The sequence below is a fragment of the Dreissena polymorpha genome, chromosome 7, assembly GCF_020536995.1.
Source record: "Dreissena polymorpha isolate Duluth1 chromosome 7, UMN_Dpol_1.0, whole genome shotgun sequence".
NCBI classification, from domain to species: Eukaryota; Metazoa; Mollusca; class Bivalvia; order Myida; family Dreissenidae; genus Dreissena; species Dreissena polymorpha.
The window spans coordinates 54717258-54745182 of record NC_068361.1 but is presented as its reverse complement, the minus strand read 5'-3'; the positions used below and the strand labels follow the sequence as shown (position 1 = coordinate 54745182).

Genomic DNA, 27925 nt, shown 5'->3' with positions numbered 1-27925 from the left:
TGATGGAAATGGGGTATTTTTAGATGCAACTTGTAATGTTTTACAAAACTTCTACATCAACTACACATAGATTCTCAAGATTTCGAGGAAACCGAACGTCATAAACTCTAATTGGAATATACCGGTATCGCTTAGTCTGGGTTTCAACAATTGTCAATATTACAGCTTAATGGAACGTGACTACTTGCGTACCCTGGCATGACGACGCCGCGACATTCACGTGGGGCAGTCTCTGTGCAGCTACGTGGTCCAGCGAGATCACTTCCGCCGGAAGTGACGTTCCGCACGTGCTGTATACACTCGATAGTATGGCGCTGTTTGCCGTTCTGTTACTGATGCTCAAACCAGACACGACTGCGACCGAACAGGATTTGATATGTCAGTTTGTAAGCTATTTCTTTTATTGTGAAATGTATTACATACAACATTCAAATCAACATATATGGTTTTCAACGTCTAAGTTTGTATATTTAATCTACATCATATTTACATGCAATCAACACAGCATAATCGAAATAAATCAATAGCTGTACTTGATGTTGTCCATAACATTGAACGTACACGTCTGGTTCCCGGCGGATATCCTCAGCTGGGTGGCAGGTTCCGACGCCTGTATCTGTATACTGTACACGTGCTTTACGTCCTGGTACAAGTGCACGTCACGTGACTCTGCAGACCACGTGACTCCGAGCATCGTCCACATGTCTGATACAAGATCAAGGTTGACTGGCTCGCTGTCCCTGAAAACAATGACAACGCATCTTTGTAATAGCTCAATCAAAGTGAAATTGAAAAAAAAACACGGAACAGAAATTGGTCTTATGAATAAACATGTCAGAAAAAACTTGATGTTTAAGATAATGTTTTTACATTCTAACGTTCTCTGAAGAGAAGTGAATGCAGGCGCCTTCGTGATTTGTTTGCAAGAAATTCAACACGATTAGTATAATCGCATCTTTGTTGAGTATGGAAGAATTATTGGTTCAATATAAAGAAGGTATAACTGCAAACTACTTCAAACTCTCGTATTAATGTACCCATGTTATGTCGCCATTGTTTAAACCTTCAGATCATTTTGTGAAGAAATATCAATGAAAGTGACACCGCCCTACTACAATACCGACTTTACCCACCAGCTATCGAAGTACAGGTTGGAGGAGTTGGAGCGCGCTCTCAGTATGAACAAGGGCTCGCCGGAGTCACCAAACACACCCAACGTCAATGACGTCACCGCAATGCTTGAAGTCCATAGCACGACGCTAAACTCTTGCCCAACTGACGTCAGCAGAATGTCTGCGACGTCATCGTCAAAATAGAGGTCATATGCTGGATGTATTAAATAAGTATATATTAGAGGATGCCTTTAGAGAACTTGTTCAGTTGTTCCTATTTTTTATAATGTAAAAAAATGCATTATCTAGCAAAACTATAATATTTGGAATAGTTAAAATATATAATAATAGCAAGGTATCAAAGTTTCAAAAGGTTTGCCTTCCCCAGCCGGGGATCAAACCCGGGATCTTCATGAGTGAAACCTTACTTGATGCGACTGCAATACAGAGGCTTTTGCATGTTTAAGGTATTTTTAACGCTGCCTTAGATATAGACGTATTTTCCATATATCGATGAAGAGCATTTCTACGGCTTTATTGTTTTCCGATTTAAAGTAATCATTTTTTTCAAATTTTACCGCTATTTAAACATTTTTTTAGTCAAACATCATGAACCTGGATTATTCTTACGCATTTGCTAAACCTTAACGCAGTTGATAAACCTATACGCAGTTCAAACATGGCGGACACAGATGCTAAGTAGACAAATATAGTACAGGGCCAGTATTAACCAACCCATTCTTTGACTCAAGACATCTTAGTTCAGAGAATGAATATATACGGACAATTATTGTTGCTCAAGACATTAGCACAGCATTCTATATGAAAATGATAATTTGAGGTGTTAAATGCCAAGTTAGACTTCTCCTAAAGTACATTTAGAATATTACGGTTACAAGACTATTCTTTATTTTAAGACTTTAGTCTAAGACTTGTTTTGTGTATACGGGTCCAGTTTTGTCATCATATATCGTCGCTGTCGTTCTCAAACCCCGTAGCTACAAAATGCCAACTTTTCAGGAGAGAGAAAAAACCGTCTCATTTTTTTTATAGAAAACCTCGTAGTTGCAAATAAAAAAATTATAAAAACGTTTTTGTCAAATTTTTCCAAACGAAACGACGTACCTATAGGTGAAATGGCGTCGCTACGACTTTTCGCCGGGAAAAAAGCCAACAATCATTCTACAACATTTCGTCACGTCACGTGGCTTTTTCAAGGGCTCTGATTGGCGTAGAGCTACGAGATATAGGTAGCACAAAACACGCGCCGGACTTCATATATTCGGAAAAGACGAAAAAAATATTTTGAAAATTTTGGAGCTACGAGGTTTGAGAACGACAGCGATGGTATATGTGTATATTTATTTTCAGTAAAGGCGTCAAACATTCACAGCTATAATGTCCGGTTGTATACGTACTACATGTATCGAGAAATATTGATTTACAGTTACTCTTTGTTGATTGAATTAATTGAAATGTGCACGAAAAGTTTGCACAAAGAAAATTTATTTTTGTCCAAATGTTTTTAAACATCTTTAATATCATCAAAATCGTAACACACCGTAGTTCATAAGCGGTCAAGTACATTAAACATGTAGTAAAAATATACATCTAGGTCATGATGTATAAACGTATTAAAGTGTAATACCGTCACATTTAGCAAACGTTTAAGTCGATTTGCGTTTGATATCACAATCTCTGACGTGGACATACACACGTGCACAACACACGTACCAATGCAGTCTGCCAAGCTCGTGCTTCCTTCACTCTGTGTCCACGTGCCGGCGGGGCAGGGTGAGCACGCGACACTGGCCACGTGACCCTGGTAGGTGCCCGTCGGGCACGGAGAACACGGGGCCACGGTCGTGTAAGAGTAGCTTCCAGCCCGACAGATGTCTGAAATATATTATAGATGATTTTAAGAAAGTAGTGCACATAAGCTTCGTTCATAAGCTTCGTTCTAGTATCGTAGTTGGATTGCACTGGGCATGGAGCGAATGTCGTTGCCTAAACAATTCGACCCGCTGTCATTTTTTAGTGCCGACACAAACATTTTGATTTTGGAATTCTAGATTTAGGTTTCGTTCAATTTTTCTACATTCTATCATATACGCAACATTTTACTGTTACGTATTTAGCAAATAATTATGTAACAAAGAAATTCTGTAGATTTCTGTAATTGAACAATAAATTAATTACGTGGGGAATAACCTGCGCAAAATAACCAAATAAACGAAAAAATGTTTGCAAGACCAACCTATCTCGATGTTATTGGTTAAACCCCTTATATTTTGGCCTTATCAACACTATGTACCAGTATAGTACTTTTTTGCACTTTCAATATTGGAATCGTCTGCTAATTAGGCAAAAACATGAAATATTGAAGAGAGTGCGCGCCCTATATGCGGCTTTTGTTTAAAATAAACAAAATCATTTGTTCGTGCTGGACACATATGTCTATATATTGTTTAGTAAATCCACTGCGTGAAGTGCATAACATGACCAAATATGTGCATTACAGAGTCGGAACCTCCGTACAAAGGCTATAACCATGGGCCGGCTACGGAGACATGATGAAACATATCCCACTGGATTGCTTATGGAAGAATAACTAGAACTTCTAGGTTGTTTTTTTCTTCTTGTAGACCTATGAAACATAAACCCAATACTAGTATAACGAGTTTGAGCAAACTTTAGGGAATATACAATTGTTAACGGATTTTAAACATTAAATAAACCAATTTGAAGAACTTAATTTCAGAGTTTCATTGATGGGGCTCGGACAAGAAATGCTTGTTTTTTTCTACGAAAGGCGTATGCAATAAAAGCATCTGACCTTTCGGTGTACTTCAGTGGAGTGATCCGTCGTCATTCAGTAATTTATGCAGAGTTCGAACGGATACTTCTAAGTTCTAATATAAACAAATGATAGGTAAACTCGGGTATAGATTGCCAATTATTCAGTGTAGCTCAAGTGACTCAGAAAGCTCGATAAAATTGCTTCCATAGGACGCATCAATGTGCCACTTTTATCAACAAAAATGCAGAAAACAGCATCAAACGGAATAATAATGATATGATAGTTGTTAACTATTTATACAATTGGGTTGAGTACATGTGTTTGTTCTACACGCTGTCTCAGTTTTCTCATTTTTTATATCACTTTTATCTATGTATCATTAATGTTTCGGTTTAGGAATATTTTAATCAGTTCATCTAGATCTAGTCATCTGATGATGTTTTTATAATTGTTGAAGTTGTGATATTGCTTTTATCAGCTTTCCTTTAATTGATATTAAAATATTTTTATTAGGGTTTAAGGTCATTGTGTTATGTGTAAATTTGTGTCTTGATTTAATGTATTTTCTAGCTTTTTTAGACCCATTATATATATCTTTATATTCGTTTATAGTCTATTCCCAACTGTGATTACAAAATGCCAATTTAGATTTGTACTGTGATAATAAAATTAGGCCATTTATCTGTGATATCATGCCATTAAACACTGTGTACTTATATGAACTTTATTATAAGGTAAATGTTTAAAAGCTACTTTTTGTTAGTAAAAAAGCTCTCAATGTCATGCCACCAGCACAAAAGGACCACAATGGAAATAAGAGTTGCTCTTTTTTGTGTGTTATCCTTGGTTTTTTATTCTCATTTGTTCTACGATTCTGTCTTATACATGTTGTTTTAAATGTCCATGTATGTGTATTCCATGCCGAAATAAATCAACCAATCAGTCTCACCTCTGCACGCTGTCTCACCTCTACACGCAGTCTCACTTCTGCACGCTGTCTAACCTCTGCATGCTGTCTCACCTCTACACACTGTCTCATCTCTGCACGCTGTCTCACTTCTGCACGCTGTCTAACCTCTGCACGCTGTCTCACCTCTACACACTGTCTCACCTCTACACGCAGTCTCACTTCTGCACGCTGTCTAACCTCTGCACGCTGTCTCACCTCTACACACTGTATCATCTCTGCACGCTGTCTCACTTCTGCACGCTGTCTAACCTCTGAACGCTGTCTCACCTCTACACGCTGTCTCACTTCTGCACGCTGTCTCACCTCTACATGCTGTCTAACCTTTGCACGCTGTCTCACCTCTGCACGATGTCTCACCTCTACACGCTGTCTAACCTCTGCCCGCTATCTAACCTCTGCACGCTGTCTCACCTCTACACACTGTCTCACTTCTGCACGCTGTCTAACCTCTGCACGCTGTCTCATCTCTGCACGCTGTCTCACCTCTGCACACTGCCTCACCTCTGCACGCTGTCTCGACTCTGCACACTGTCTCACCTCTACACGCTGTCTCACCTCTACACACTGTCTCACCTCTACACACTGTCTCACCTCTACACACTGTCTCACATCTACACGCTATATTACCTTTGTACACTGTCTCACCTCTGCACGCTGTCTAACCTCTACACACTGTCTCACCTCTGCACGCTGTCTAACCTCTGCACGCTGTCTCACCTCTACACGCTGTCTCAACACTACACGCTGTCTCACCTCTGCATGTTGTCTCATCTCTACACACTGTCTCACCTCTACACGCTGTCCCACCTCTACACGCTGACTCACCTCTGCACGCTGTCTCACCTCTACACACTGTCTCACCTCTGCACGCTGCTTCACCTCTAAACGCTGTCTCACCTCTACACGCTGTCTCACCTCTGCACGCTGTCTCATCTCTACACGCTGTCTCACCACTACACGCTGTCTAACCTCTGTACGCTGTCTCACCTCTACACACTTTCTCACCTCTACACGCTGTCCAACCTCTGCACGCTGTCTCACCTGTACACGCTGTCTCACCCCTACACGCTGTCTCACCTCTACAAGCTGTCTCACCTCTGCACGCTGTCTCACCTCTACACGCTGTCCCACCTCTACACGCTGTCTAACCTCTGCACACTGTCTCACCTCTACACGCTGTCTCACCTCTTTACGCTGTCTCACCTCTAAACGCTGTCCCACCTCTACACGCTGTCTCACCTCACGCTGTCTCACTTCTACACACTGTCTCACCTCTACACGCTGTCTAACCTCAGCACGCTGTCTCACCTCTACACGCTGTCTCACCTCTACACGCTGTCTCACCTCTGCATGCTGTCTCACCTCTACACACTGTCCCACCTCTACACGCTGTATAACCTCTGCACACTGTCTCACCTCTACACACTGTCTCACCTCTACACGCTGTCTCACCTCTACACGCTGTCCCACCTCTACACGCTGTCTCACCTCTGCACGCTGTCTCACCTCTACACACTGTCTAACCTCTACACGCTGTCTAACATCTGCACGCTGTCTCACCTCTACATGCTGTCTCACCTCTACACGCTGTCTCACCTCTACACGCTGTCCGACATCTACACGCTGTCTCACCTCTGCACGCTGTCTCACCTCTACACACTGTCTCACCTCTGCACGCTGTCTCACCTCTACACGCTGTCTCACCTCTACACACTGTCTCACCTCTGCAAGCTGGCTCACCTCTACAAGCTGTCTCACCTCCACACGCTGTCTTACCTCTACATGCTGGCTCATCTTACCCGCTGTCTCACCTCTACACGCTGTCTCACCACTACACGCTGTCTCACCTCTACACGCTGTCTCACCTCTACACGCTATCTCACCTCTACACGCTGTCTCACCTCTGCACGCTGTCTCACCTCTACACACTGTCCCACCTCTACACGCTGTCTAACCTCTGCGCACTGTCTCACCTCTACACGCTGTCTCACCTCTACACGCTGTCTCACCTCTACACGCTGTCCCACCTCTACACGCTGTCTAACCTCTGCACGCTGTCTCACTCCTACACACTGTCTAACCACTACACGCTGTCTAACCTCTGCACGCTGTCTCACCTCTACACGCTGTCTCACCACTACACGCTGTCTCACCTCTACACGCCGTCTCACCTCTACACACTGTTTCACCTCTACACGCTGTCTCACCTCTGCACGCTGTCTCACCTCTGCAAGCTGTCTCACCTCTACACACTGTCTCACCTCTACACGCCGTCTCACCTCTACACGCTGTCTCACCTCTACACACTGTCACACCTCTACACAATGTCTCACCTCTGCCCGCTGTCTCACCTCTGCACGCTATTTAACAGTTGCACGCTGTCTCACCTCTGCACTCGTGTGGCTGCACACTTCCGGCCTGCAACGTGGCCTGATCCTGGGGGCAGCTCGTGCAGAAGTCCCGCCCGGGAGTTTCCGTGTAGGAGCCCACTGGGCAAAGAATGCAGCGGTCCAGAGACCGCGCGTAGAAACTACCTGCCGGACACCGTGCTGCAAATCATGGCATACATGTACTTATATATCAATGCTTTATAAGTGTACCACAAAAATAAAATTTATTAAACTTGACGTTAAATAATACACATATACATGCAGATATTTGCATAGCGTTAGACTATATGGCTACCTCCTAGTAGCTGTACATGTATGTATAGATTGCCAAAAGTGATTAGGAGTCACGCCGATTGCTCATTAAGCCTCTCTCGTGGAAATAACTCGCGTGGTGTGTCACAAATTTCCTGGAAGTGTTGGTTATTCATATATATGTATAATTATCTGTCTTTTAATAAGTTTGTTTGTTGCACTTATTATTGCCAAGCTAACAGTCTTAACATTCACTCGTACTGACCGCAGTATGCTCCAATGAGGACACTTCCTGGGCACTCGGGTACGGTCACGTTATCAGCAAACAAATCGGCAGCAGCAGGAAGACGGTTTTTTATGAACAATCGAATGCTGCTACTGCCCTCCTGTGACGTAAGCAATGACGCCATTTTGTTTTCAGTGAGGTCACACGTGGCTTCCAAAGGCAATGCTGTTACCAAAAGATCAATACCAACAATAATGTACGACAACGATTTAATAAACTAAAGAAATATCACATAACTACGGAATCCGGACAGTGCCATATATAATCTCGCCCTTCTTTCATCAAGAGCGACACACGAAGCGATACAAAATATTTTGCGCGACAGTCTCGGCGACGCACGATATTTTGCGCGATACACGAAGCGACGCGCGAGAACGTACCACGAAATATCGCCCTTGTGTAGGTAGCCCAAAAGGCGATATATCGTGATAAATATCGGTTGTCGCTTCGTGTATCGCGCAAAATATCGTGCGTCGCCGCGACTGTCGCGCAAAATATCGTGCGTCGCCGCGACTGTCGCGCAAAATATCGTGCGTCGCCGCCACTGTCGCGCAAAATATCGTGTATCGCTTCGTGTGTTGTGTCTCGCGGTCAAATGGCGACGCACGAAACACGAAGCGACACACGATATTTTGCGCAACACACGAAGCGATACACGATATTTTATTATTCAAAATCGCCCATATTATCCGAATCTCGTGTATCGCGGTCTAATTTCAGACCGCGACACACGACACACTAAGCGATTCTCGATATTTTGCGCGATACATGAAGCGACACGCGATATTTGTACTGTTCAAATATCGCTGTAATAATATCGCCTGTCGACTCTCGCGTTTTCATAAACATGATTTTTCCTATAATGACATAATGGGCAGTAAAACACGCCATAAAATCAGGTATATAAAAACATGTATATAAACAAAAAGCCTTGATAGTTGTAATATTGATACAAGATGAAAAGTTATAGAGTAACACAATCTTATAAAAATATAACAAAATAAAAAACATATGGCAGAGAAGGGGCGGTGGTGGGTGTTGAAATTTGTGTCGATAATAACGACGTAACTGTGTAGAAGGAATTCCAAAACAAGTTTGGCCAGGATCGATTTTCATTGGTACAAGGGCTCCCGTGATTCTATAACTCGATATGATTGGACAATTAAAAATAGCAACAAATTACGTTTGGGTTAGACTCCACTCCAGTTATTAAAAGCGATATTATTACAGCGATATTTGAACGGTACAAATATCACGTGTCGCTTCGTGTATCGCAGTAAGCAATATAATGGTTAGACAGTTTTCTTTTCTTCCTTTTTACAAATAATTGCACAGAAATGTACATGTCTTGTCTTTCCGAGTATGTTTAAATAACTGTTTAGTGATTGAAGGCAATTTGACCAAGTCGGACAAAAGAGTTGAAGACATGGTACATTGATAAAGCTTCAAAATATGCATTTTCTAAATACGGCTGTCAAAGATCAATTGTGTTTGTATGTTGAAAGAATAATTATCATAAGGCGGAGACACGTATTACTGTAATATTAAACTGGTGAGACATACAGGGCCAGTTGACTCTCTTGTGAAAACACTTTTAATACACTTATGCAAAACAAACACTCAACCTGCAATGTTACGTTACCTGTGGCGAACACTTCCTCGCAGCTGACGTGGACACTGAACGTCACCGTAACGGACGTGTTGTCCGCGTTGCACTGGTAACTGACGTCACCCATATCACACAGAAATCCCGACATGCAATCAGAAAATGATGGTAACTCTTCGCTTACAACATTTTTCCAATCAGTTGCAAGCTCGTGTATTTCATCCAGGTCACATGATGTAATGTCGTACGTCAGCAGGAAGGAGTGCTGGGTCGACAGCTCTGCCCCGGTTTCTGTGATTGACCATAAAATGCCGATCCGTGGTTACTAATGTTTTCTTTAATTTATAAACGCGTATATTTGCAAAGGCAAGAATACACCTGAATGTAAACGCCGAAATTACTTTTTTATTACCAAATACGGACACATGTATCGAGTAAACGTAATTATTGTACAACCAAGCTTTCGTCATCGATGGTTTTATTTATTTTGATTTGGATACAGTGATGATGTTCATTCAACTCACCTATACATGTTGCTGGAAAGAATTCAGAGTTCCAGACGTCATTTCCTGAGCACGTGTACCGATTCAGGGTGGCATATGGTAGCATGTAACCTTCCGCGCACGAGAACTCGCAAACGAATGTTTCTTCTGTCCTGTTGCTCGTGACGTTTCCGGCGGTTACGTTGCCGTCCGTGACGTTAGTGACGAGAATGTCCTCGTAGAAACAGCTGATATAACCATGGATCGGGGCGGCGGGTTGTGAACAATTCTCGCCTAAATTCGGAGTTGGAAAGGATTATTTTTAATTGAGTATATTAAAAAATTGAACTAGCTGTAATTATTTGCATTATAGTTCATTAGCAAACTACCAAAACAATTGGTTAGATATAAATACATCATCGTGATGTATTTCAATATTTTCAAATACGTGTTTATAACTGATCGATTTATCGATATAAATAATATATCATAAATAATATATAAAGAATATAATTAATACAAAATGCATTCCAAGAAATGTGATTATATGTACTAGTAAAAAAATGCTCGCATACTTAAGCAAGTGGTATTTTCCCAATTCCAAAACGGAAATCCAGTCTCGAAATCCAACATACACGTGACGTGATCAGGTCCATCGATGACGTCACGAGAATCACATGCCAACGAGCACGTGGTACCGAGTTCGAAAGAATCGCACGTGTATGAAATAGTGCTCTGACCAATAACCTGTCCCAGGTCTTCACACACAACCTCTGAAGGAGGATAATATTTATTAAATTTAAAACATAACAAGAAGGCCATGATGGCCCTGAATCGCTCACCTGACTAACCTTGCTACATCAACTTAAATTCTATCAGACCCATATACAATCCCAAGCCAGATTTCATTAATTAATACATTCTGACAAAATTTCATTAAGACATGATGAAAACTGTGACCTCTTTCATCTACACAAGGTTTTACTAGAGTTGGCCCGGTAACCTAATTTTTGACCCCAGATGACCCTCTTATATACGATCCAAAATCAGATATTATTAAGATAAACATTCTGACCAAATTTCATAAACATCTGATGAAAACTGTGACCTCTATTGTCTACACAAGGTTTTTCTATTATTTGACCTAGTGACCTAGATTTTGACCCCAGAGGACCTAAATACAATCCCGACCCAGAGTTCATCAAGATATACATTCTGACCAAATTTTATAATGATTGGATGAAAACTGTGACCTCTATTGTCTACACAAGGTTTTTCTATTATTTGACCCAGTGATCTAGATTTTGACCCCAGATGACCCAAATACAATCCCAACCAAGATTTCATCAAGATAAACATTCTGACCAAATTTCATAAAGATCTGATGAAAACTGTGACCTGTATTGTCTACACAAGGTTTTTCTATTATTTGACCTAGTGACCTAGTTTTTGACCTCAGATGACCCAAATACAATCCCAACCCAGATTTCATCAAGATAAACAATCTGACCAAATTTCGCAAAGATTGGATGAAAACTGTGACCTCTATTGTCTACACAAGGTTTTTCTATTATTTGACCTAGTGACCTAGTTTTTGACCCCAGATAACCCAAATACAATCCCAACCCAGATTTCATCAAGATAAACATTCTGACACAATTTCATAAAGATTGGATGAAAACTGTGACCTATATTGTCTACACAAGGTTTTTCTATTATTTTACCTAGTGACCTAGTTTTAGACCCCAGATGACCCAAATACAATCCCAACCCAGATTTCATCAAGATAAACATTCTGACCAAATTTCATAAAAATTGGATGAAAACTGTGACTTCTACTGTCTACATAAACAAATTGTTGACGGACGCTCACACGCACAACGGACGCCGGACATCACACGGTCACATCAGTTCACCATGTCACTTCGTGACAGGTGAGCTAAAAATAGAATTATCAACATTACTACATATGTAGTTCAAATTCAGACCCGAAATTCAGTTATTACCAAATAGATACACATGTAAATGAATGTGGAAATCAAACGACATCGGATACATAAGTCACGCTATTTATTAAAATCCCAATAGTAAAATAAATACAAATGTATATAGGTGTGATTTTAACGAACTAGAATATGCCATTGGTAATCAGTGAAACAGTTCATTGGTTATATGTGTACAGCTTACACTCGTATGTTTCTGTGAGACACACCATAAAATACCCAATACAAATAATATTATATAATAGTTTATTTTTCAATTGATATTACTTAAAAGTTAAGGTACGGCGAATAGTTACAATCTTTATAATTATGAATGATACCCTTTGTGCACTAATCATAAGTGAATTTATTGGGTTTGGGAGGCACACCGTAATTTACCCGATTATAGAGTTCTGTTTACGAATATAACGCATGCATTACCTTTGACATTTATGACAACAGTGCATACAGGAGACGTATTGTTGACATTATCGACCGCCTCGTACTTGACCACGTGTCGTCCGCTGGTCAGAATCTCCCCCGGGGACGGACCAGATACGTGACGCACAGTGGCGCTGTTGCTGTTGTCGTCCACTTCCGGTTCCGGCCACGTGACAATACCGACAGTCTGGTTTGGATCCAGATAAAATGTATACACTGGGACACATTTTAAAGACGGTGCTGTCACGTCTGCAAAATAAAGATTGAGTGTTCATGCATAAACCAGTATTTTGATTTTAAAATGACGAATATGCAGTTAAAAAATAAGCTTATTAATTAAGGCATGAATGAACAAATTAATGTATAACCATATAGTAAGCAAACACGGCATAATGTTCAAGGTCAATCATTTCATCTATCAAGTGTACAATCTATTTAAATAAATCTAACAAAGTATCTGAATCAAAATTCAATTACAATAGCACATCACAATAAACTTGTCATTCTGTACTTTAATGTTGATAAAATATCGGAAAAGTCTAATGCCGTACTTATTTTCGTCTGTTTCCGTGAAATGATGAAATTACTTTGAATCAAAAAGTTAATCGTTGATATAATTCCGTTTCTCAGATAGACAAAGTTATATAACTATTAAAAAAAACGAAACAAACAATGCCCCACTAACCCTCGCAGTAGGGCTGCCCCTGTACTTGCCAGACGCCCGAGCTGTTACACGTGACGTCCGTGGCCACCGTCCTAAGTCCACTGGTCACGTACACGCTAGCGTTCTCGTAAGCCTCCCTTGCAGCGTCTAGCTCACTCGCTGCCACTACCAGTGTACTTTTGGCGGCCATGGCAGCTAATTCCTTTACACGCGCAATTTCCTTTGCCTTAAATGCTTTCTCACTCGCTACGGATTCTTTCATTCTAGTTTCATTCAGCTCGTGTTCCGTGGTTGTCATCTCAAACAACAAATTGTTCAGAGTAATATTCTTCTCATCGAGTCGTCTTTCTAGATCTGATATATTGTTTTTCAAATCGTTTATTTCAGTGTGATTGTCTGTCAAGTCTAGATCTGCGCGTGTTTTATTGAACTGTTGCACTAGTTGACTTAACTGAGCCGAGGCTGCGTTAACCATTTGCGTAACATTTTGAAATTCAATTTCTAAAGATTTTGTCGTATTTTTCACTGCTTCTAATAGACTAGCCAGCAACGTTGAATTCATATTGGCCTCCAACGTGTCGTTACGTGACCGTTCTGCTTCAATACTGGAACATAAGTATATTGGTAAGCTGTATTACATAAATGTAAAGAAAAAGAATGTGTGATTGGATTGAAGTTTTGCTTTACATTTACGAGTAACTCAGAACGTAAATATAAAACCTTGCTCTATACGCATAAGAGTCCAAATACTTGATAGGGAATTTCTTTCATCATCAAAAATGTCTTAAATTTAAATGTGTACAGCTTTAACATATCTGCGTTTACAGTTATCACGTCATAGGTTGAAAAGCGCGGGACTGGGTTACGTCATTACCAAACACTATACTATCGAACAATTGTTTTGAAATGGCTAATGCTTATTTATTGAAACAACATTGAGTTTTTTAGTCATATTTTTTCTATAAAATATTAATTTATGTCAACAACTTATTTATAGAAACCTGAAACTGAAAGATATTCAGTTAAGTCATTTTTGACAAAACATGTTCCCAAAGCAATCGTCCGCATGCAACTCTCCTGAATATTATACCCCCTGTATTCTTACCTGCTCAGTTTTCTTTTGTATGACGGTTAAAGTGCATGATTGTATGGTAATGTATTAATATATGTATGTGCATAATTGTGTTGGGTTACACAACCTATTACTTATATCCACATCTCCATAACTAACTTTGAAGATTGGACAAACATTGTTATCTTGGCTAAGTATGTCCTTATTTAGACAGGGGGAGTGTCTGTTTTCCTTGTTTTTCTTTATGTTAATTGTATAAGAAATCTCATGATTTGTATTATTATACTAAAAGCTGTCGATAAAACTGTTAAAAAGTATTGAATATGTTATAAATAAACGATATGGAAATTATGTGTTGCTTTTTCTTATATTAGATCATGTCGACTGGAGAATATTTTTTACCAAGGCGGTGTAATGACAAAAATGCAAATTATTTTTATTACACGGTACAGTCTTCAAATTTTCAAAACAATGTCGTATTCATAGTAGATAATGATGGAAACAAAAAAACTTGAAAAGAGACTTTGACCATTAGTCTGCTACTACCGTCATCTCTTCATTTGGTAAAATTAACGTTTTTTGTAATTCTATCGAAGATTGTCACCGGAGGATTTTTATGTCGTTTTACAAAAAGGAGCTGCTTTTTCTATAGCTTTAAATTACCTTGAAGAACAAAGCTATGTCAATTTGCATTTTTCACCATTATAACGGTCACGTCCTGATATTGCACGACGATGATCTGAATATTTAAATGTTTGTTGCAATGTCTCTTATTTTTCAAAGACAATAATTATGTTGTTGATACTTGTTTTTGTTTAAGTTTCATTTAATTGTGCCTAAATTCTTAAGCTTTGGTTTGTATCCGACCATTTAGTAGTTAAAGGGGCCTTTTCACAGATTTTGGCATTTTTTTAACTTATTCATTAAATGCTTTATATTGATAAATGTAAACATTGGATCGTAAAAGCTCCAGTAAAAAATCAAGAAAAAAAAATAAAAAAAGGAAAAGAACATTGCCCGGAGCAGGTTTCGAACCAATGACCCCTGGAGTCCTGCCAGAGTCCTGAAGTAAAAACTCTTTAGCCTACTGATCTATTCCGCCGAGTACATGTTCGTGACGTATTTTATACCTTATATAAGCAATCTTCGTAGTTTCACAAAATTTAACGACAAAAACAAAACTCTCCAAATTATTCAATCGTTTCGCGTTGCAACGCTTTATAATTTTTAGGTTTTAAAATCGTCAAAAGATGCATATAATGGCTATATTAGAGCATGGTTAATGTTCAGTATTACTGTTTCCTCACAAATATCATAACTAAAACGAAAACTTACGAATCTGAAACAACTTTTTTCAATTTTGTCAATTTACCAAAGCGTGAAAAGATCCCTTTAAATGGTAATTATATTATAATATGTGCGTTCTTCCCTGTTATTGCTTTTTAATTTGAATTGTGATGCTATGATGTTAATTTTAAGGTACATCTAAATGTTTTGTGCACAAATCTGGTTCAAGAGAGGCTTGGAGATCTTTAAACCGGTTTAAACCCTAATTGATTTGACAGTTCCAATGCTTCGACCCCAGTTTTATTAGTTTGTTTGTGTGCATTTCTTGCGTATTTTTTGGCAATTGATTCCTTGTCATAAATTTTCACTATGTGTATAGTTGTCATCTATAGCACACATGATTAATTATAATAATCATCTACGATATTAATACTATCACTTACCTAGCATTCTCGTACGCCTGTTCAGCGAGTGTCAATGAGTTGTTTAGAGTGTAAAGGATATGCGCTCCAAGCAGGTCATTGCGCAATCGGAAGTTGTCATGACACGTTAGCCAGCAGACGTCACCGAACACTCCCGTGACGGTTTTCTCGCAAACAACATTGAGTCTGCTATCGGTCAGAGTGGAATTTATGTTGCCATCACAAACCACCGCTACAAAAAGTCAAAGCATGCTTAGGACTTCAAAACTTGCTTACGATATGTAACTGTATACAGTTGTGTATATTACTATATAACTATACCACTGTCTGTCTGTAGATACACATATTGATAAAAGTAATTGACGTGATCTGATCACTAGAATTACGCCCTTTCACGCCCTTTTTGTTCATACTTAATAACTGGCGCACGATGACGTTTTTACACAAATATAAACCAGATAGCATGCGGCGCATAATTATGCACATATAACAGTTTTTTCAAACCAATAAACAGTCGTAAGTGCAAACCAACTTACGTAAGCACTGCGGCACGCCCTGGCCCGACCATGTCCCGTTGTCTTGACACTCCACTGTACTGGTAGCGTTGAGCTGGTAACCATGGTAACAGGAAAATTCGCACACACTCGCCCGGAGATTGTCGTCTGTGCAGTTGAGGAAGCCGTTTTCAAGATGAACGATGGGAGGACACGTTGGGACTGAAAATACACGTGAATAACTATGTACAGCATATCCGGTAAAAACATAACGTGGCACTGACATTTTCGAATTTACTTCTGTTTAACATGGTTAGAGAAGTTCTTCCTTATTCAGAACACTCTATATGATATAAAGAATGTTCGCCAATGTGGATTCCGACGAAGGTTCTTTATATAATGCAGTATGCTTACTTTCAGCGGTGATCGTAAATGCGCACGTCCAGTTCTTGTTGTCAAGGTCGGTTGCTAGGTAGGAGATCATGTGACGCGTGCCTGGAGACACATAACTCTCGAACGAGGAGGTAGAGTTTGCACCAAATATCTTCTGCACCCTGGAGGAAAACCAAGTACTGATACATGACATCATTCTTTGCAACGTTGGTTGGGAGGGGGTGAATGACGTCGCGGTATATTTTTAAATTTCAAATCTGATAATTTTTGAGAAAAAAAGTTTGATAACAATATTCACTCTAATATGACTGTTTCATATAAGTTATCTTCAAACTTGTACGTGCCGTAGCGCTTACATACATGGCGGCGAAATCAATAGAAAAAAATTATAATAAGTTTGAATCATGGTGTACACTGTTAAATTTCCATCCCAGTCGATTGCAATTGGCTCTGTCCACGTATACGTCACTTCCGTGCTGCCTCGTTCTGGATACAGGGTCACCGAGGCGGGACACTGTGTAAAGTTTGGCGGTCGGCTGATGGCATCTGTTAAAAACATAGAATAATTAGAAAAAAAAAATCAACAAAATACATTAGTAGGTTTTATAATCTACATTTGATGTGAACGACTTATGCTATAAACTCCGTTTATTGCTTTTATCAGTTAGTGAAGGCTAGCACGCAATTACAATTTGTTGCGGTTCACAAGTATACTTTGGATGAGGGATAGCAAAATATTACGTTTTTAAAGTGACTATTGCATGGAATGCTCGTAAACTATTGAGTTTTATAATTGTTATTATGGATTTCTTTGATAAAATGTCGTAGACTTTTGCTTTTACAACGGATCAGTTGATGACAAATCGTAAACTTTAACGATTTAGATTGGTTCATTTGATGGAAGATCATTAACTTTTGCGGTTAACAATAGTTTGTTTATTTATTGACATATTGGCAGATTGTAAACTGCAATGCTTCTTTTGATTAAGTATCGTAAACTTTGGCGTTTAACAATTGTTACTTTGACGAAATATCGTACCCTCTATCGTTTTACGATGATTTCTTTGACGAAAGATTGTACACTTTTTCGTTTCCTAATGGTTTCTTAAATGCCATATCGTAAACTATTAAATTTGCAGTTTGCTCTTTGATGTATCGTAAACTATTGCGTTTATAATGGCTGCTTTGATGCCAGATCGTTAAGTTTTGCGTTATAAAAGCGTTACATGGATGACAAATCGTTGACTAGTCCGTTTAACAATTGTTCCTGTGATGACAAATCGTACATTTATGCATTTTACAATTGTTATTTTGATGACAAATACAATGATCCATTTGATGAAAAACCGTAATCTATTGCGTTTTATACTGTTTTTTTTTTTAATGAAAAGTCGTAAACCATTGCGTTTTACAATATATGGTTTCTTTAATAAAAGTAGTTAACTATTGCGTTTTAAAATGGTTGCTTTAATTACAAATAGTGAACTATTACGTTTTACAATGGTTGCTTAAATGACAACAAGTAAACTATTGAGTTTACAATAGTCGCTTTAATGACAAATAGTAAACTACTGCGTTTTATAATGGTTGCTTTCATGACAAATAGTAAACTCAAAAATGATTGCAAGAAATGTTAATTGCTGCCAGGCGAAAAACTTTTCTATTTTACAAGGTCCCTTGAACAAGTTTTCATATCGTTAAATTATGTGTTTTGCAATGGTTAATCGGTTAACGTATGATGATCCAATGCGTTTTACAAGCGTCATTGGGTTACAGGTCGTTAACGTTTTAGTTTCGCAAGTGTTCCATGAGGTAATACGTTCCAAGAGTATTGTGTTTACAGACTATCAGACAATGAACTACAGTGTATATATGTACCTGTGATGTTCTCTCCGTCACAGAAGAGCAAGCACGTGCGATTGAACTCCAGTGTGAGCACGGGTCCCAGCGACCTCCCAGTCCTGTCTGCACGGTCATACAATAAACAAGGGCAGGGTAGTTAGAGATGATCACTCAATATTTATCACCCATCTAGCTCTCGAAACAAGATATAACAACAAAGTTGCCAAGAAACTGATTCAAACAATAATAACATATTTCGATTAAAAGATGAACGGCACAAGTATGAGGCTCATTCGTAGTGGTAACTGAATGCAAGTAATGGTAGTATAACTAAACAGTTAAGACAATTGCCTAGCTGGCCCGTTTGAAGTCCAGGAAAAATATGCGATTAAGTGTAAAAAACGTGAATAAGTTTCAGTGCTGGAATATTTAGTACTTACTCTTCGCCATACTTGTCACTTCAACCCATCTCGACTTTGAACATACCAAGACAACGCTTGATTCTCTTGCAAACAGAGTCTCACAGATCGTGTTTTCTGGAAGACGTCGGAAAGTGTCGAGCGGTTGGTTGCACCAGTCCACAGTTTCGGGTAGCTCCTCCATTCGACAACCAGTTTTGTTTGCTTTTACGGCCTGAAGTGGGATTTTAAACATATTCACATATGTATTCGAAAATACGACAAAACATGAAATAATTTATCATATTTGTGAGTATCAAATAACACCAACCAACTAGTACGACATGAATTTAATTAGTCATAAAGGATAACTCGTAATTATTGATACTTGTGAACGATTTATTACCGAGATGGTGACGCATAGAACACGGCGAGTTCGCGTAACTGTGTTAAAAATAAGTGAAAACAAGAAATGACGAAAACGTGCATTTCCTCATCAATGAAGCGATTCAGTACTCTTCTCATTAGTTATTACTTAAAGTCTTAACCCATTTATGCCTAGTGGACTCTCCCATCCTTCTAAATTGGATCAATTTATTTCCAAAATTAGAGATGTCTATAATATTTATTTCTATATTCAGAATATTATTTGCAGAAATTCCTTTAAGCAAACAGCGCAGACCCAGACGATCCATCTGGATCTACGCTGTTTGCCAAGGCATTTTTTCTAGACGCTAGGCATAAATGGGTTAAGATGCTCGCTCTCCATTGCGGAACTTATCATTTTCGATTGTATCCAGATAATATCATGAACGGAGGCACATCCAATACAAGGTAGTTATGATGTTAATTTTTTTCAAAAATGTACCACGTTCGGAACATAAGCTTCATTAGGCTATGAATAAACGTGATTGTTTGTTTGCAAATGCGATAGGGAACATAAATGAACGAATTAAATTTCAGACAGTCTTTAAATTCTTTTCATGCTAATGTTTACATTAGAAATATGAGTTTAAATTTGTAATTAGTTTCTATAAATGTATGATCAATGCATATTTGTGTGTTGAATCCATGCAAGAAAACGTCATAAATGCTGAAAATTATTTGTTAAGTTAATTGAAAGTAACACCGGTACCAATATCGTCTTCGGTCTTGCATTTTCAGTTGTTCGATTGCATATCAAAACTTTGGCTGAAGCAGGAAAGTACTACAATTCTCCAAATCACACTAATATCGAGGAATTAGTGAAAAGCTATTGTATCTGTTGAATGTTTGTTTTTGAGGTAAACTAGGTTACAACCATTATATTCGCGAAAAAAGCGGTTCCGTTTGAGGAGAGTTGAGACTTTCTAATTTTACATGATGCTAGGTTAGTTTAATGCATAATGAAGACAATATTCATTGTATTTTGAGCAATTGACATAGACCTTTGGCTACAAAGTACGTTAGACTTCTAAAAACAGCGGTCTAGATATTTCCAAAAGACTTAAAAATAATCATTCTGAAAACCATCCGATCAAGGAATTGTTTGCAATGTTTCATTTTTGTGTGAATGCGAGTTCGTGGAACTTGATGGGACCTTTCGATAAGCGTAATAATAATAATGCGTCCTCGGGGCGACCATACGACGTTCTAACAAGGGCGCTGTAAGATCGTTGTCATTGGTATTGACTTTGAACATGTCCAATGTATTCGCCGTAACCCCCGTTCTCACATAGCTGCGACTTTAAGACGATCATCCGATCAAGCCATGATCTGAAAAAGATTTGGATCGGGGCGGATCGAGGTCGATCGCAGTCTTAATCGAGCAATTTGGCAATTTTTTTTCTTCTTGTTTCTTGTTGGCAACGATCCCGCTACGCTTGTTTTGAGCATGTTCAAAATAAGCGTGGCGAGAGCGTAGAGCTCTCCGATCATGAAGACTCTGCCGCGATCATACTGCGCTTATGAAGACTCCACTACGTTTTTTTCTGTGATTTGTCACGATCAGCCACGTTTTCGGCCACGCTTTGATCGTAGTAGAAGCGGCGTCTATGTGTGAACGGGGGTTTAAGGTCGCCACTCTTTGCGTTCTTGGCGTTTGTACGTCGTCGTCGTGCGCTCTCGCGACGACACCACGGCGTCCTTGGCTTCCTACTGCATTCTGAGCCGCCGTAAGTACGCAATTAGAACGTCAGTCCATTGTGTGGATGGTATGTGACGACTGAAGTTTGTTTTAAAATAGTCGGTGAATGCTTATACCTTTAATGCAGACGTGTTACATATGCTTATGTGTGGGGTTTACGTGTTGAACGTTTACGTTTGTATGAACTCATAAACATGCAGGCTTCTTTAAAAATGTGTAGCGGAATACAATGCATGATGTTTAATAATATCGATCCCAGGATAAACAGATCATAACAAAGAATTTTATGATAAATATATAATTGCCATGGCAAAAATATTTTTCCTACAAATAAAAGCTGTGGCTGACGGAAATGATACCGGTACTACTTGCGGAGAAGTTACATGTACATATATAACATGTGACTTTACCCATTATTATGTCATAATATGTCATAATATATGTTGTGTAATTGGTGACAACATATATTGATAGGATGGGTATTTAAATGATTACATAATATACCGGTGTTAATTACCAGTATATAGGTGAAATAAGGACACAAAACATGACTGACATCGGCAAATTTAAGTTTGGAGTACTCCACTGATTTCACCTTTTCTAGGAAACAGACAGTGATATCAACCAAAATATATAATACATAGCAGTTCAATGTCTAAGATCTTCTTTGAAACCACTAAATATCGAGAATGAAATAATTACGTAACGATGACCTGCCGATAGCGTTGTGGTGATTTATTTCTTTATTCCAGAGCGTCACATGTATCGTAACGAATAGAGTGCATTTTCGGATAAAATAACGGAGAGGGTACTGAACCGCTTTAACATCGTTATTTCGGGAAATAATCACTTGAGCTTATTTTATTATATGATATTAACAATTATATTTGAACTTACTTAAATAATTCTTACGCACAAACCAACTATGACATAAACATGGATCATTTACTTAGCTTTTTTATTCGATAAAACCATTTATATTTGAGACCTGATGCTAGACGAGAATATATGTCTTGAAAATTGAAATCATTTATTATCGTATCTTAGCTTAAAGCAACAGAAACTGTCGTACATCTGTGGTTAACTTTACTCACCATGGCATTGTCTTTGAAAATTGCGTTTACATCGGCAAACAGAATGAAATTCACCACCGTCAACGCAACTTGGAGATTTGCACCGTGTGACATTACAATAGCACACCTACGAGCTTTTACTATGCACCATTATAACTTAACAATAATTTACTCGTTACTCGTAAAATGTGGCACCTGCAATGTCATAGAAATCGCCTGGTTATAACAAGTCACAATTGTGTATGCATTAAGTTTCCACGATTGTATCACTTAATAAAAGTTATTTGTACCAAGGCATTCTTCAATATGTCACTTGTACAGTGCACTTGTACATTACACAATTTCAGATATATAAAAACAATTACATACGAAGAATTTGTTATTAATATTAACTCATAATTAATTGTAACGATACCTGTATCTATTGATACACTAATGATCACACAATCAAAATGTAGATAGACCATCACACAGATCGGTGTAGGTATTGTTTTGTTTCAATTGGCGCTCCCCGAGTTATTGAAGATGGTCCATAGATGGCTACTGATAATCGTGCGTCGTGAAAACAAGTCCGATTCGAGAATACCTTAATTAGACCGTATAAACCGACTTAAAGCTCGCCAATATTAACCTGACACCATTACATGCATGAATGTCTTAAAATACCGGTACGATGAATAGCGATTTAAATTGATCCCAGCTTGATTCATTAAGTTTATTGTTATGGCGTCATTAAACTCGTGCAAACGTGCACGAGCAAAACCAGGTTCATGTTGTCGATCTATACAATAGGGTTGACGTTGGCGAGTTACATAGACAGGCTAATAACTAGACACGGAAGAGCGGCGGAGCTACTAGTATAAGTACTTGTATAAGAAATATTGGTATAGAATATCCATTTATAACAGGAAGAGTTTTAAGTACTCGTATATATATCTATAAAACAGGTATAGAAGAGACGCCTAGTAAAGGCAGAGTTTCGTGCACTCGTATATCTTGTATAGTAATTGAGCACACACCGCACAGAGATATAGTTACATGCATTCGTTTATCTAGTATAGGTATAGAATAGACTACGAGCAAAGGCAGATATTCATATACTCGTATATCTAGTATAGGTATAGAATAGACTACGCGTAAAGGCAGATATTCATAAACTCGTATATCAAGTATAAACATCGAGTAGATGCATATTTATATCGACTAGTATTTCTTGTATTGGTATAGAATACCCACCGAGAACAGTCCGACTTATATTTACTCGTATGTAAGTATGTAGTATAGGTATATAAAACACACCCAGTAGAGGCATAGTACTTTGAGTCTACGATAGAATAAGAGTAAAAGCAGAGTTTCACATTCTCGTATATCGTGTATAGGTATAGAATAGACAACGAGTAAAGGCAAAGTTACAACATTCGTATATTTAATATAAGTATGGTATATGTATAGAATAGACAACGAGTAAAGTTAAAGTAACATCTACTCGTTTATAATGTATAGGTATAGAATATATTACGAGTAAAGGCAGGGTTACATATTCTGGTATATCTAGTATAGGTATAGAATAGACTACGAGTAAATACAGAGTTACATCTGCTCGTATATCATATATAGGTATAGAATAGACTTCGAGAAAAGGTTACATCTACTGGTACGTCTAGTATCGGCATAGAATAGACTACGAGTAAAGGCAGAGTTCCATATACTGGTACGTCTAATATCGGCATAGAATAGACTACGAGTAAAGGCAGAGTTCCATATACTGGTACGTCTAATATCGGCATAGAATAGACTACGAGTAAAGGCAGAGTTCCATATACTGGTACGTCTAATATCGGCATAGAATAGACTACGAGTAAAGGCAGAGTTCCATATACTGGTACGTCTAATATCGGCATAGAATAGACTACGAGTAAAGGCAGAGTTCCATATACTGGTACGTCTAATATCGGCATAGAATAGACTACGAGTAAAGGCAGAGTTCCATATACTGGTACGTCTAATATCGGCATAGAATAGACTACGAGTAAAGGCAGAGTTCCATATACTGGCACGTCTAATATCGGCATAGAATAGACTACGAGTAAAGGCAGAGTTACATATTCTGGTATATCTAGTATAGGTATAGAATAGACTTCGAGTAAAGGTTACACCTACTGGTACGTCTAGTATCGGCATAGAATAGATTACAAGTAAAGGCAGAGCTCCATCAACTCGTATATCATGTTTAGGCATAGATAAGACTACGAGCAAGGGCAGAGTTACATCTAATCGTACATCTATTATAGGCATAGAATAGACTACGAGTTAAGGCAGAGTTCCATCTACTGGCACGTCTATTATCGGCATAGAATAGACTACGAGTAAAGGCAAAGTTACATATTCTGGTATATAGAACAGAATACGAGTTGCAGAGTTACATCTACTCGTATATCGTGTTTAGGTAAAGAATATACTACTAGTAAAGGCAGAATTATATTTTATCGTATATTTAGTATAGGCAAAGAAAAGACTTCGAGAAAATGCAGAGTTACATCTACTGGTATATCATGTATATGAATAGAATAGACTACGAGTAAAGGCAGAGTTATATCTACACGTATATCTACTATCGGTAAATAATATACTATGAGTAAAGGCAGAGTTACATCTACTCGTATAAGTACTCGTATTTATTGTATGGGTATAAAATAGACACCGAGTAGAGACACAGTTACAAGTACTCGTATTAATTGTATGGGTATAGAACAGACACCGAGTAGAGACACAGTTACAAGTACTCGTATTAATTGTATGGGTATAAAATAGACACCGAGTAGAGACACAGTTACAAGTATTTGTATTTATTATATGGGTATAGAATAGACATTGAGTAGAGACACCGTCACAAGTACTCGTATTTTTTTGTATGGGTATAGAATAGACACCGAGTAGAGACACAGTTACAAATACTCGTATTTATTGTATGGGTATAGAATAGACATTGAGTAGAGACACAGTCACAAGTATTCGTATTTATTGTATGGGTATAGAATAGACATTGAGTAGAGACACAGTCACAAGTACTCGTATTTATTGTATGGGTATAGAATAGACATTGAGTAGAGACTAAGTTACAAGTACTCGTATTTATTGTATGGGTATAGAATAGACACCGAGTAAAGACACAGTTAGAAGTTCTCGTATTTATTGTATAGGTATAGAATAGACACCGAGTAGAGACACAGTTACAAGTACTCGTATTTATTGTATGGGTATAGAATAGACACCGAGTAGAGACACAGTTACAAGTACTCGTATTTATTGTATGGGTATAGAATAGACACCGAATAGAGACACAGTTACAAGTACTTGTATTTATTGTATGGGTATAGAAAAGACATTGAGTACAAACACAGTTACAAGTACTCGTATTTATTGTATGGGTATAAAATAGACATTGAGTACAGACACGGTTACAAGTACTCGTATTTATTGTATAGGTATAGAATAGACACCGAGTAGAGACACAGTTACAAGTACTCGTATTTATTGTATGGGTATAGAATAGACACCGAGTAGAGACACGGTTACAAGTATAACGAAAGGATTCGTGGTCGATAAAGATGCTTTGCGTATTTTCACTGCTACAGTATAATTACCTCCCTTAGTTTTAAATTTGCCAGGTAAAAAACATGAAATTGTAACTTGTTCTTCATAAAGTAAGTTAATTGTATGGCTAAAAATAATGTATTAAGCATTTAAAGAGTATTTAGTATTTAAGGAATGTTTCTAGTAAAAACCTGCGTATATATTCGGCTTGTTTTAGTGAAAGAGAAATGCTGATCGATAATCTCCGTAGAGTGCGGAGGGAATTCGAAAACGTCGGTAGTTTACGGATCGTGCCTTTCCGTTGGCTAGGTGGCGCTCTGTTCGCCAATATATAAAGACGCGCAGATCGGCAAGTTGGGGAGTTCTCCCGTGTATGCGAGCGGGTCAACATCTGAAGAAAAGAGCCGTTACTCTAAAAGATGAGTGCTCTGAAGCATTTGGGTGTTTACGTTGACTTCGAACGGTGCTGCTTGGGCTTCTGAGTTTCTGTTGTATGGTTAGAGGGTCTTCAGAGGGTTGGAGTCTACGGACGTCGTACGAGGCAGTGACGGAAGCTTCACCTAAGGCCTTGGGGTGACGAAGAGCCAGTGGCTTCGCGGAAGCCAGTAGCTTCACGGAGACGGTAGCCAGTAGCTTCACGGAGACGGTCAGTTCTCTTGCGGATTCTTACGGAACCACATCTAATGAGAAAGGTACAGTACTCGCATGAACAGTATTTTGGAGCATTTGGGTATTTACGTTGGCTGCAAGCTTTAAACGGTGCTGCCCAGGCTGCAGAGTTCCTGTTTCTTGTAGAGGGTTTCAGAGTGTTGGAGAGTACGGACGTCGTACAAGGCAGTGACGGAAGCTTCACCTAAGGCCTTGGGGTGACGTGAGCCAGCGTCTTCGCGGAAGACAGTAGCCTCACTGAGGCGGTAGCCAGTAGCTTCACGGAAGCCGGAGGGTTCGTTGAAGGCATCGGTCATCTCTTTGGTCGCATTGTATATATCTGAAGTGACTCGATTATTTTTTGTTCATAATCAGAAAGCATGTAGCCTAAGGAAAATTATTAATTACACTGTTTATTGTACTGAATGAAATAGTTAGCCTTCCGAGGACTTCGGAAGGCACATCGTGAGTTTGAGGTCGCGCACACAGCGCTCGGTGGCGGCCTCAGGAAGTCGGCGGCTCGCGCTACATATTTGGTGGCAGCGGTGGGATTGGGTACAAAAACCTATCGACAGTTCTAACCTGCCAGCCCAGGCCTCAAAATGGCTGACGGTATGGAAGCAATTCTTCTCGAAGAATTAGAAGCGATGAGGCGGGAAAATGAAGCCCTCGCTGAAAAATGTGACACATTGGCCTTGGAAAGGCATTTGGAGTTATTAAAGAGTGATAACATGCGGACTGGCTTGTGTACTCCTGTTACTGAAAGAGAGACGCCTATGCCTCAATCAAAGCCAAATTATTTTTAAGGAAACGTCACATTGAAGGAGACTCCATTGAAACCATCGAGTATTGTGAAGGCAGCTACGTATGATGGTCAATCATCGTGGCGAGATTATAGAGCGCACTCTGAGACGTGCGCTGAGATTAATCAATGGAAATACAACGACAAGGGATTGCATTTGGCAGTGTCGTTGCGTGGCCAAGCGCAAGGGGTAGTGGAAAACCTTGCACACAATTCCAAAGATTATGACTCACTGTTGCAAGCCTTGGAAGAACGTTTTGAGCCTCCTAACCAGACGGAACTGTACAGAGTTCAGTTACGTAATCGCAAACAAAAAGCATCGGAGACGCTGGGAGAGCTGGGGCAAGACAATCGAAGATTAACCAATCTGGCATACCCCTCTCCACCGGCAGACCTGAAAGAAATATTGGCCAAAAAGAAGTTTCTTGATGCTCTTCATAGTGCGGACATGAGACTACGCATTATACAGGCCCGACCAGTAAGCCTCAATGATACCATCAGGCACGCTGTGGAGCTCGAAGCCTTTTATCGTGCAGAAAGAGCTAAGTCTGACGGCCATGTGTCTGCGGTAGCTACAGATGGCAATAAGCCAATTAAGCACATGGTTGAGCTTCAAAAGATGGTTGACATGCTCAACAAACGGCTTAGTCAGTTCATGGGCACCGCGGAAACCTCACAACCCAGATATGGTTCAAGGAAGAGGAATTGTCCTGATATAGGACGTGGGTCTCGCGATGAAGAAAAGACGACTTCAGGAAAGCCGAGTGTCTTCGACGCAAACGTCACTTTG

The 27925-nt window shown here is 39.1% G+C and overlaps 1 protein-coding gene across 1 annotated transcript; it reads right to left on the bottom strand.

Moving 5' to 3' along the window:
* Positions 1 to 106: 106 nt before the first annotated feature.
* Positions 107 to 26650, bottom strand: LOC127839712 (uncharacterized). The gene is made up of 18 exons (XM_052368095.1): positions 26539 to 26650; positions 26135 to 26350; positions 18532 to 18618; positions 17067 to 17199; positions 16675 to 16814; positions 16303 to 16482; positions 15788 to 15998; positions 13007 to 13590; positions 12322 to 12570; positions 10474 to 10671; positions 9941 to 10192; positions 9453 to 9707; positions 7790 to 7975; positions 7270 to 7431; positions 2847 to 3008; positions 1134 to 1326; positions 562 to 740; positions 107 to 354 (listed from the first exon to the last, which is right to left on the bottom strand). Exons 1-18 carry the CDS (start codon positions 26648 to 26650, stop codon positions 167 to 169), a joined length of 3687 nt encoding a protein of 1228 aa, XP_052224055.1. The 3' UTR covers positions 107 to 166.
* Positions 26651 to 27925: the final 1275 nt, after the last annotated feature.

Excerpts from the sequence above, each read along its gene's own strand:
- LOC127839712 (XM_052368095.1), bottom strand. The coding sequence starts at position 26,650 with ATGACCGATGCCTTCAACGAACCCTCCGGCTTCCGTGAAGCTACTGGC. Across the intron at positions 15,999-16,302 it reads GGGCGTGCCGCAGTGCTTAC|CGGTGGTTTGTGATGGCAAC; the intron begins GTAAGTTGGTTT and ends GACTTTTTGTAG. Across the intron at positions 13,591-15,787 it reads CAGGCGTACGAGAATGCTAG|TATTGAAGCAGAACGGTCAC; the intron begins GTAAGTGATAGT and ends CTTATGTTCCAG.